General features: G+C 39.5%; 1 protein-coding gene across 1 annotated transcript; it reads right to left on the bottom strand.

Moving 5' to 3' along the window:
• Positions 1-2,515: 2,515 nt before the first annotated feature.
• On the bottom strand, positions 2,516-8,530 carry hnf4a (hepatocyte nuclear factor 4, alpha). The gene is made up of 10 exons (XM_085344426.1): positions 8,183-8,530; positions 6,874-7,048; positions 6,429-6,523; positions 5,831-5,937; positions 5,584-5,739; positions 4,956-5,043; positions 4,701-4,853; positions 4,320-4,556; positions 4,041-4,163; positions 2,516-3,582 (listed from the first exon to the last, which is right to left on the bottom strand). The coding sequence occupies exons 1-10, from the start codon at positions 8,268-8,270 to the stop codon at positions 3,440-3,442; spliced, it is 1,365 nt and encodes a 454-aa protein (XP_085200552.1). The 5' UTR covers positions 8,271-8,530; the 3' UTR covers positions 2,516-3,439.
• Positions 8,531-11,979: the final 3,449 nt, after the last annotated feature.

The following is an 11,979-nucleotide window of genomic DNA, read 5'->3' as shown; positions in this document are numbered from 1 at the left end:
TCAAAGCTACAAAAACCACTGTCAAAAAAATCACAACGGACCTGTCAGGAAAATCCCTCTTCCGGGTACAGAGCCGGCGTTAGCTCATTGGTGCTTTTGTAACACGTGATGCACTGCGCCGATGAATCGTGCGTCTTTTGTTTTGATGCCGATGCTGCGTTCAAGTTTAATCGGAAATTAGGCAAACCTATATGTCAAAAAAATTAATAGCGTGACTGTTATGTGAGCCTGTTGTGTTTCAAATTCAAATGCGATCTTGAAATATCCAGCTCTTTTTCTTTTAACAAATTACAAACTAATCCGTTTCAAGATTTACTAACATAAACACGCACCTGGGTACCTGAACCTCACATCTCTAAATCCAACAGTAACAGAAACGCACACTTTTCAAACACTGTTGTTTGATTCAAGCACCAGGCAGGTAATTTTATAGCTCTGGGGTTTTATAGCTGTAGGCTAACGTAATGATCTCATACTTGTACGCAGGTTATACCATCCTTGTATTGCATTTCAAAGCAGTAGATGGCAGAATTTACCTTCATGTTTCCGCGGCTGCTTCCTTGGCACTGTAGGCTTCATGTCGTCTCGGAGGCTATGTAGGTAGACAATTTTTTTTAATACAAATTTTATATTTGGGATTCGTTTCACTACAGGATTGGTCGTACAACAAGGGGTTGGTGTTTTGTTCTTTAAAAAATGCAAGCAATTGACTAAATGTCTAATTAAAGGGGACGAAAAAGAAAGAAAATATGGATATGAGCTTTAGGCTAATGTCCAGTACTTGTGTCAAACCAATTTAACGATGATGTATTGTGATGTACATCCAGGATATGTTAGGTATTGTGCTAAAGAGAGAACCAAGAACAAGACGGGGGGGTCCATGTAGGCCGAGAATAACTGATTAAAAATAAATATGTTGTAGGAAAGTGGTGTATAAAAGATGATTTTCATGGTGACAAGGCAAGAGAAATGGTTTGTGGACACCACATGTAAAACCATTTCATTTGTGAATGTTGGCTTTTTGTTGCCTGTCCAGTGCACTTGTCATCACTTTCATTTGCACAAATCCAAGTAAAATAGTTTACACAATAGTTAGGCAACAGTTAACAACAGTTCAGCCTTCCTAACCAGACAAACGCCTGCAGTTTAAGTGTAACTAAAACTTAAAATTAAAGGGTCTTGAGAACAAAGTACAATATATGCATTGTGATAGAGTGGATGTGGAAAGCATCAAAACATTAAACATAAAACAGCAAACATTAGACTTCAGTAAAGCGCAAGCACCTTAAAGCTGCACTTAAGATGTTGCAGATATGTGACTGCTAACTATGTGACATTAGCTTTTCTTTCATTTTGGACACTTTGGAATGGTGACAGTGTACAGTCAATTGAATGATACCCCAGTCAGACAAGCTTAGAGACCAGCCGGTGACCATCTGGCAATCACTGTTCATGAGAGGAAAATCAGTGTTCCCCAACCAGTTGCAAGAGGTCACCAGCAGTTGCTGGGAAAATATTTGCTAAAGCCCCTAAAGGCCTAGAGACCAATCAGTGACTCTCATATTTCCCCAGCATCACACCTGTTGCTAGGGAAAAATGTGTATTCCCTAGCTGGTTGGAAAAACCTCTTTCTGATTGCTTTGCTTGCTAGCATATTGCTGTGGTCCCCCATAGTTTTCATGGGAGTGACAGAGTTGTCTACAAATATTGCCCAGTTGCTCTTAGAGCTGTGGTGAAACTGTGGCAAGTGCAGTATAAACTGGAAACCAGGACCATTCACCTTCAGAGTTAAAAGCTGCACCTTTTAAAACATGTTGACTACATCGCTGATGAACAACTTTTAATTGGAAGGCAAAAGTCTCAATTTCTAGTTTGCATCACACCCTTTTCACAAGTTGTACTACAATTTTTTGCATAGTTAGCAAAAATTGTGGGAATCTGCTTGCAACCAAAGCAATCAATATGTTTTTGTTGCAGGATCTTGTTTGCAACAGATTTCACCCAGCAAGAGCCAACAATCTCCAGAAAGTACAATTTTGTTTCCTAGAAATCTCAATAGTTATGTCTCACCAATGGTCCTGTTGATGCTCTCATTATGGGCAGTAATATTAAAAGTAATCCTCCTCTAGATACTTCTATTTTTGTACTTGTTTTGAATGTAATGCTTTGTTTCCATTGCAAAAAGTAAAATGAGCTTAACAATAGCACACACAGCATTCATTGTTTTCTAGATGCAGTGCACAAATATATCTGCATCTCTCTATCTGGAGTCAGCGCTATCTGTAATGATTTTATGGCAGCTTATCAGCCTGAAGTTGCAGTAGTCTATCAGGGACCAAAAAGCACTGCCACGTTGGACCTAAATTTTTTTTTCCACCATTTACCTTTGAAAGAATGTGTAATGCAAATGCAGTGAATTCATTGGTGGCCACTTCTCTTGTGACCGTAGTATAAATACGTAGCAGAAAAAGCAATGTAAAAATAAACCGTAAGATTTATTAACTCAACTTCACATTGTAAGGCAAAACATTACCTGGTTTTGTAAGGCAGTACAGGTTAAAAGGCACAATTTATTCCATCAGTTAAACCATGACAAAGTACTAAACAAAACAAAACAAACAAAAAAACAAACAAACAACATACAATATACTTTTAAAACCGAGCACAACATATTATTGGGAAACTTCTTTAGCATGTCTGCCTGTGACTTTTTAAAAGTCTCTGTGTATACAGCCTGCCAAACTTGGTTATACTGGAGTAAATTTTAAAACTTGAAATTTCACTCCTGTAAATATGCATATCCCAGTGTATAAAACAAACCCCATATATTTTAGTTTTGCCACAAAATATTTGAGAGCAACTCGAAGGAAAAGCTGAACTCTTTAGAGGAATTATATTTAGCTTTTTTTCTGAGTTCATTTTATTGTTAAGAAACATAAAATAAAAAAATAAAAAGTTAAACACTAAATATATGACAGTGTAAGGCCTGTTGTAACATTCATGAAATACTGACATGATTACTTTGCCATTTCTAACATAAGCCTTACTGCACACACTGAGGACATGCATAGGACACAATGGAATTGAAGTTACCCAATAATGAGCTATAATATATACAGCAGTGTACTTCTAAGTGTCAGTCTTACAGAAAGGCAGTAAGCCTAGAAGATCACAATGCTTATGGTTTTATCTGGCCTTCACTGAACCATGAAGCTCAGCTGCAGCTGCATACATGTACAAAGTGATGCCTGAAAACTCAGGCTATCAATCTGTAAAGACCACACCTGCAGATTTTTATTATAGATATATATACAGTATTCAGCTACTTTAGGGTTCCAGTCAAGTTAACAGCTTCAATGCTGATTGTGTATAAACATACATGTAAAGACCCTGGTTTAATTAGAAAAAAAAACTGAAGGAATAAAGATTTAAGGGGTTGTTAAATGGCCTCCTGTTTTGTAATAGTTGGTTGAGGGATGGAGGTTGGCTGCTTGGGAACAGTGGCTATGACCCCCTGAACCATTTTATAATGTTCTGAGCTGGAGGCAGCGGGTGGAGATGGAATTGGGGTTTCAGGAGTGGCTGAAAAGTAGAACAGAGAGAGCAGTTACTAATGTGGAGAAACTACAGCACAAGCAGGTGAATATTTATTATCTTACAGTGTGACGCGGGGGTAACACAAGATTCCAATAAGGAATAAGCACTTTTGTGAAATTTGTCAGAGCATTAAATATGCTCAGAAAGAATAACAGAAGTTTTCTTTTACAAAATAAGCCAGATTAGTTTCTGTGAACAACTTAGGGGATTATTTTACCAAGCTTATTTGGTCTTCCAGCTACCTGACTTGGCTGCACATGGAGCTGCGTGAGGAAAATTTGATGGGCTCTCTTCATTAAAATACAACTGATTAATGATTGTGATCACCTTCATTAGACTTGAAGTTTTTACCATATGTAGCAATAAAAAACCCTGACAGTTTTAAGCTAATTACAGACACCAAATCTTAAATGTAGCAATGCATTAATGTATTTTGTGCTTACAGATTTGACCATTATGGATTGGCGTTGGCATATTGCTGGTCACTATAACATTGGTGCTGAGGTGCTCCTGAACCAGGTGAGGATGCAGAGAGTGAGGTGCATGTGGTGCTTCATTAGCAGAACCTGGAAGAAAAACCCCAACAATTGTCAGTTAATCATAATTTATTACTGAATAGTGGTTTGATGCAGTTCTGTCCACTTAATGCAATGCCTACTGTTTCAGAATTCATGCTATAGTAAATTTTGCTAAACCTATCTGTACTGACAACCATTTCTCACCTCCAAGAAGCATTTCTTGAAGCAGATTGTCAATCTTGGCCATGCCGAAGAGTTTCACAAACTGGATCTGTTCAATCATTTGCCAAGTGATGCTCTGTAGTGTCGGCAGGAGCAGGAGAAGCTCTCCAAAACGGCCTCGAGAGTCATATTGCCTGTCGTTGATGTAGTCCTCCAGGCTCACCTGGACCTGGTATCGCATCCGCTTGATCTTTCCAGGGTCACTCAGACCTTTAGCATCTATGGGCAAATGTTAGCAAAGAGAAATGTTTTGATGACCAACATCTGTATATAATGTGGTCTAGCTGAGTTTTTCAAGTTTTCACTCAAGTTAATGGCTTGGAAAGAAGCTCAAGAATCTGAAATGTTTGTCAGCACTAATACCTGGGTCAAAGAAAACTATGGCTTTTAAGCAGGCATATTCATTGTCATCTATCTGAAGCTCTTGGAAAGGAAGCACCAGCTCATCCAGGATTCTCACTGCTACTCTGCCCACCTCCAACTCTGGGCAGTTTCTGGGAATGATGTGGTCATTTCCTGCAGGAGAAACACATTGAAAACGCACCATTGGAATAGGGAAAGAGCATGATTATATGCAATATGAGTGCAGTATCACACTGCCTTGTGTGTCAGTTTTACCTAATAAGAGGATGTCTTTGTAAAGCATGGACCTCTTTGCAGCACCGAGAAGGAGATGTTCTCCTGCATGAGCTCGAAGCAATGCCACCTGCAATGAAAGTGAATTAAAAGACAGTTTGCTATGAAATAATAACTCCTTTATGTTATACGTGTTTATATTATAAAGTTCTGTCTGGGGTTTTTTAAACTCCCCTTGCATGAATCTCACTGGTTGAACTAAAATTGGCAAAGAAGGCCATCTCACTGCATCAGCAAATCAGTTACTAAGGCTCGGTGATCACACTGTTAATGATTCTGCAGTTTTTTTTTTTTTCAAGAAGCAGTGTGACATTAAAACCAGCTCATCATGTTCCAACTGAGGATTAAAACACATTAACCATTCTGGTTGAAAATTTTAAGAGAGAGTGATGAAAAACCCCGTCATCCTTAGAGACTGGAAAACTATTTTCTCCTCTTTTCTTTTTTCTTTTTTTTTACTGCAGTGTTATTTGATTAAGGAAGAACATAGTCAGTGACAGTCCCACAGCCACGTGTCCCTCAACCCTCGTTATGGTTTTGAGTATACTGGTTGATGAATGACTAGAGTGTCTATGTCACTGTGTGCACTCTGTCTGTGTATGGGTCTCACCTGGTCATCCAAGGGCAGGTCACAGAAGGCTGGGATGTACTTGGCCCACTCCACTAAGACCAACAGCTGCTGTTTCATAGACTCACACACATCTGTGATGGTGGCGATCTTTTTAGTCCGTATGTCACCATTGAGTATAGGAGCAGGGGATGTGATCTACACAGGAAAATGCATTTATGAAGTCATTTGAGGTCTTGTTACAGTTACAGTAGATATGAGCCCCAAACATGATGTACGGCCACCTTACCTGTCTTGACAGTACGTCTGCCTGGATGAGTGCGTTGATGGATGGTAAACTGCTGTCTTCATAGCTGGATCTCCTGGTGCTGATTCTGTCTCGTTCGTTCTGTACAGCTAAAAAAAAAGAACATTCACAGATTTATAATGTGGCAGCAAGATGTAGGTTGCATTTGCAAAGCAAAAGATAAAAGTGGAACTTTCATGCAGTTATATTTTTGTAAATGCAAGAAAAGTGTTGAATTTTCTCATTTCCTTTGTTGCACAAACACGGAACACAGAGTGATTTGAAAGAAAAATATGTCTTCCAAGGTTGTCATGTTTATCAGTATATGGCTGTTATTGCTTGGAAATGTTTGCTCAGCATAAGCTGGTCAGAGACTTAAGCACTCCGTGGAGTGAACATTAACAAAGTAGTCCCCTCCTGGGTGTTGCAACACATTTAGACAAGTCATATCAATTTAGTGGAGACAGCTCAAGCTCTGGTAGTGATTTTCTGATTAAATTCTCTTTTGTTTTGAGAGGCAATAGATTCTATTGTTTTAACACTAAAAAATTCACATAGATTGACTTTTTTGACTGGTTTAGTGAAGAGATAAGTCATCTACCTTCTTTCTTCATGCCAGCTCTGAAGCACTTCTTCAGTCGGCAATACCTGCATTGATTTCTCTTGTCTTTGTCCACAATGCATTGTCTGTTAAACCTGTAAAAGTGAGTGGATTAAGTTTGTTTGTGCTATCACGGATTTAAAAAGGAAACTTAATGAAGGAATCAATACAAAGTGAAGCAATTGGATACAAATTGAAATAGATGAAGTAAAAATTCCAGATGCTTTCTTTTTCAAGTAGCTTAAGCATGAAGAATATATACATATATATGTAATGATTGCATCCATCAACATTTAATCACAAGACTGTAATCAGAAGATTGCAATCTTTGCTTGTCTACACAGTGGCACATAACTGAGAATTAATTGCATTGGCTAGATGTCCATTGCTTTTTCATTGTCACACAAACAGTAGCAGTATTTTTTAGTTGAAGAGCTTCACTCACCTGCATGAATACATGTGGTTTTTCCGGACGCTGCGTCTGAAGAAGCCCTTGCAGCCATCACAGCTGGAGGCACCGTAGTGTTTACCTGTAGCTCTGTCTCCACATATGGCACACAAACTGCCTGCAGCCAGGTGGCTCGCGGCGTTCATGTTAGTGCTTTCAGCTGGTGAGGAGTCTGACATGAGAGAGAGAGAAAGGGAAAAAAAGGCTCATCAGGCCAACAGGCTTTTAGGTGATTAGCTTTAAATCACCGGAACAAGATGACCTGAAACTCGAAGAAGCGTCTTTTTATTTTTTTTTAATATGACTTTATTTCTAATCATATGCCAGACAGCAAACTTGAACTGCCAGGTTGGTTTAATTCTAGGCGTGAAAGACCGAAGTGAAGACACTCATCAGCTCCACTGACAGCTGATCAAAAGCAGCCCTCCAGAGAACTGCAGGGATCTGTTAGCAGCCTGAGTAGCTCAGATAGCGTCAACAGAGCTCAATTGATGTAGGTTTGATTACCTATGAAAGGCAATCGATGGAGACAGTTTTTGTGTAAGCCACTCTCACAGTCACCAGAACAAAGCTGATTATCATAGAGTTTGCCATGACACATGCTAAAGAAATGTACAATATATAAAAGTGGTAGGCTGGTTCTTGGAGAGTCACTTTTACATATTTGTTCAATGACAGAATATAATTGTGTAAATTATTTTAAAAAAAAGTTTTGTGCTTGGATAGGTCCCCATTAGGCTTTCTTTTTTTTGCTTCTTTGGAAATTTTAGAATCAGGATCAGAGCCAGATGTCATGGGAGACTGCATATACAAATAGGTTGGTGTCACTGTAAGCGCATATCCAAAAACGACATCCATTCTCCTCAGTTTAGACTCTGTGGGAACAGACCGTTTGTAACAAGAGAAGGGTGATCATGATACTAAAGCTACTGCTTCATCACTGAATGAAGATCAATCCCCTGTAATCAGTCTGACACCACATCCCTGTACAAGCTGGAACAGGTTAAAATTGGTTGGGCCAAATGACCCAAGTGCACTGAGAATACTTCCAAGAAAAAAAAAGAAAAAAAAAAAAAAAAAAGAGAATACATCAGTCTCGTAAAACAAAATCTCTTAATGTTTTATCACACCCAAGGTGATAAAAGAAGACCACTGAACAGGATCATCTCTCTACGAGCAGGAGCAGATGGACAAATGACCCCTTTTATCACTTCACGCCAGAACTCGCGCTCTCCTCTCCCGACCAAAGTTTTAAATCAGTAAAAGTTTCAAAGTTCAAAGGCAGCGCTGCTTATATGACACTCACCTGCACCCAAGGGGAGCACTTGCATGTTTTCGAACTCTAGCGTGGTATAGGCTGGGTCCAGAGCTTCGCTGTAGTCTGCCATGTCCATGTCTGCTAGTTCTTTAGGCCAACAAATTCTCAACTACTTGACTGTGGGACAGAAAGACTTGTCCAAGAAAGTAGAGTGCCCCCCTCCTTCTCCACCTTCCTTTCTCACACCCCCACACACCTCAGCAAACCCCCCTCCTTCTTTCTGGGTCTAGCTCCGCCCAGTGACAGGACAGCTCCTTGGCCCAGTTGAGTGGTATATGGACCTACTGGTGTTAGAGAGGTGAACAGTGACTGACAGCAGAGCTGGTGTCCTTCTCTTCCTTCCCTCATACCACTAACCAGAGAAGAGGTGGAGTGTCAGTCCGGTTGATGGTTAACCAGAGTGTTCACTGGTGAATCACAGGGTTGTTTTTTTTTAAGAGATAGCACAGCTTTGATATCTGCCATCGCTGCATGTCAGTAATGGATAAACATTTCCTCAACCTGAGCTATGTCAGTTCACTCCTACTACATCATTTGACACCATTTTGAACTTTTCATTTTATAGCTGACACTTTCCTTGCATGCCCATATCACATGCACACCAATTAAAGCTTGGATATTGGTACAAACGAAAGTGCCTGCAAAAAGACCTGGAATTAGGCGGAAAGTAACTAATTCCAATTTTTATGAAATTTTACAAATTTTGAAAGCACTTCTGTTTGATGCTACTTTACATTTCTGCTCCACTGTGGAAAAACATTACAACTTTTTTCTTGCCTTTTAGCTCAGCAGCCCCCCTTGTCTCCCCTCTGCAGGTCAGCTAAAACACTCAGAGGCTGCCTTTTGTTGCTTAAATATTCAGAAAGCTTGTATGACTCCAGGTCCAAAGCTTCCAACCGATCCTCACAGATGCTCCTCTGCACAGATAGAATAAAAAATATCGAAACATTCCTCTGGTTTTGTTTTTGATATTTAATATTAACTGAGGCTTATTCAGGAATCACTCCATGACAACAGACATAGTTTGCACATCAATATATTACGGAAGTTATTAATTATTATTTTAAACAGAGGATAAATCATTATATCGCCTAACTGCTTATAAAGCAGTTTAACTTTAGAGCCAGCTTGATTACCTTGACCTTGAATAATTGCACTGTACTTTAATGAGATAAAAAGTAGAGGAAAAATACTTTTACCACCACAAGATAACCACAATCAAATAAAATTAACCACTATATTAAAAACATACTTCCATGTGTATTACATTGCTCGGAAATCTGAGTTAATTCTGCCATAATTAGCGGGGAAAAGCACAAATGATGCCTTTATGTAAAAGCCGTCATTGTTTGTGCAAGGTTCACGTGAGGCTTTTTCAAAAGCTCCAAGCTTGTTGTAAAGGCGGCTGCTCCTCTGAGAGACAGCTTAGATGACTCAGAGGAGCCTAAAGAAGCCTTTTAGAAAAATAAAAAGAGTAATGGTGGGTCAATTAATCATTCTTTACAGAAATTTTACATTTAATGCCACAAAATATGCAATAAAATGCAGTGAAGTGACACCGGCTTGTTTTACAGTTTACAAGGTTACAGATTTATTAGTTGTGGGTAACATAAGTGGGTATAAAAAAAAAGCATGAGCAGACAGAGTGAATCTTTTAGAAATGCACAAACATACGCAATTCTGAAACTGAGATTTTTAAAGGTAAACAGTGACCAGAGTTAATCAAACATCTGGCCCCCTCTGCCCCCGAGGATGGAAAATAGTTCAATCAAAACCTGAGTTACAGAGTAGAGAGGCCAGCTTGATGCCTAGATTAAAATCTTTCATCCAAGCCACCAACTTTTGCTCCTATCCAGTTGTCTCTTACAGGAAAAGGCCTTATTCATGACAGCAATACAATGCCAAAGCACAGTCTGCACACATTACAGCAGCATGTCTCCCCAGTAAAAGAGTCCATGCTAAACTATCCAGTCAGCAGTCCACATATGTATTATGAAGCAAAAACTAACACAGAGGAACCTGTTAAGGAGTTCATTTAAAAAAGTAAAGCATTTAATCTCCTCAGTTGTTTTCTATTTACAGTTATTAAAAGAGGTGATGATAAGTAGCATTAATTATGCCTAGTGCAAGCTTTGTTTTTTTGTCAGGTTTCAACATTTGATATATTCATTTTGTTCAGTTTTTTAAGTTATAAGTTAAATCATTTGAAAATCATTGAATTTTTCTTTTTTTTACATTTTACAAAGTATCCTAAATCAGAACTGCTGTTTACTAGATAATTTCTCTTTTTTGGTCCATAAATATAGAAGAAGTATTACGAAGCCATTTCTAAGGCTCTGGGACTCCAGTGAACCATAGTGAGAACCTTTATCCACAAAGGGAAAAAACTTGGAACAGTGATGAACCTTCCCGGGAGTGGCCGGCCTACCAAGAAAAGCATCAACGACTCATCCAGGAGGTCACAAAAGAACCCAAAAACCTGCAGGATTCACTTATCCATGTTAGGGTCGGGATTCATGATTCAACAATAAGACAACAATAAGAGACCAGGCAGAAATGGCATCAATGGGAGAGCTTCAAGCAGAAAACTGCTGCTGACCAAAAGGAACACAAAGGCTCGTCTCACATTTGGCAAAAAACATCTTGATGAACCACAAGACTTTTGGGAGAATCTGGACTGATCTGGAAAGTTTGAATCCTGTTACATCAGGCGTAAAACTAACACTTTCATAAAAGAACATCATACCAACGATGTGATGGTCGGGGCTGCTTAAGAACCTGGACGACTTGTTGTAACTGACGGAACCATACTTTCTGCTTTCTACAAGAAAACCTGAAAGGTCATGCATGCTTGAGTTATGCAGCAGGACAATGATCTGAAACACTCTACCGTTCACCCTCCAATGTGGCTGAATTACAACAATTCTGCAAAAAAAGAATGGTCCAAAATTCCTCCACAGTGATGTGGAGGAATGTGTGGATATACAGTGGGGCAAAAAAGTATTTAGTCAGCCACCGATTGTGCAAGTTCCCCCACCTAAAATGATGACAGAGGTCAGTAATTTGCACCAGAGGTACACTTCAACTGTGAGAGACAGAATGTGAAAAAAATAAAATAAAATAAAATCCATGAATCCACATGGTAGGATTTGTAAAGAATTTATTCGTAAATCAGGGTGGAAAATAAGTATTTGGTCAATAACAAAAATACAACTCAATACTTTGTAACATAACCTTTGTTGGCAATAACAGAGGTCAAACGTTCACTCTAGGTCTATACCAGGTTTGCACACACAGTAGCTGGTATTTTGGCCCATTCCTCCATGCAGATCTTCTCGAGAGCAGTGATGTTTTGGGGCTGTCGCCGAGCAACACGGACTTTCAACTCCCGCCACAGATTTTCTATGGGGTTGAGGTCTGGAGACTGGCTAGGCCACTCCAGGACTTTCAAATGCTTCTTACGGAGCCACTCCTTTGTTGCCCGGGCGGTGTGTTTTGGATCATTGTCATGTTGGAAGACCCAGCCTCGTTTCATCTTCAAAGTTCTCACTGATGGAAGGAGGTTTTGGCTCAAAATCTCACGATACATGGCCCCATTCATTCTGTCCTTAACACGGATCAGTCGTTCTGTCCCCTTGGCAGAAAAACAGCCCCATAGCATGATGTTTCCACCCCCATGCTTCACAGTAGGTATGGTGTTCTTGGGATGCAACTCAGTATTCTTCGTCCTCCAAACACGACGAGTTGAGTTTATACCAAAAAGTTCTACTTTGGTTTCATCTGAC

The sequence above is a fragment of the Diplotaxodon limnothrissa genome, linkage group LG20, assembly GCF_057381915.1.
Source record: "Diplotaxodon limnothrissa isolate DT_005_m linkage group LG20, D_limnothrissa_male_GT1.1, whole genome shotgun sequence".
Lineage (NCBI taxonomy): Eukaryota > Metazoa > Chordata > Actinopteri > Cichliformes > Cichlidae > Diplotaxodon > Diplotaxodon limnothrissa.
The sequence above is the reverse complement of the archived record's forward strand: the minus strand, read 5'-3'. Positions and strand labels throughout refer to the sequence as shown.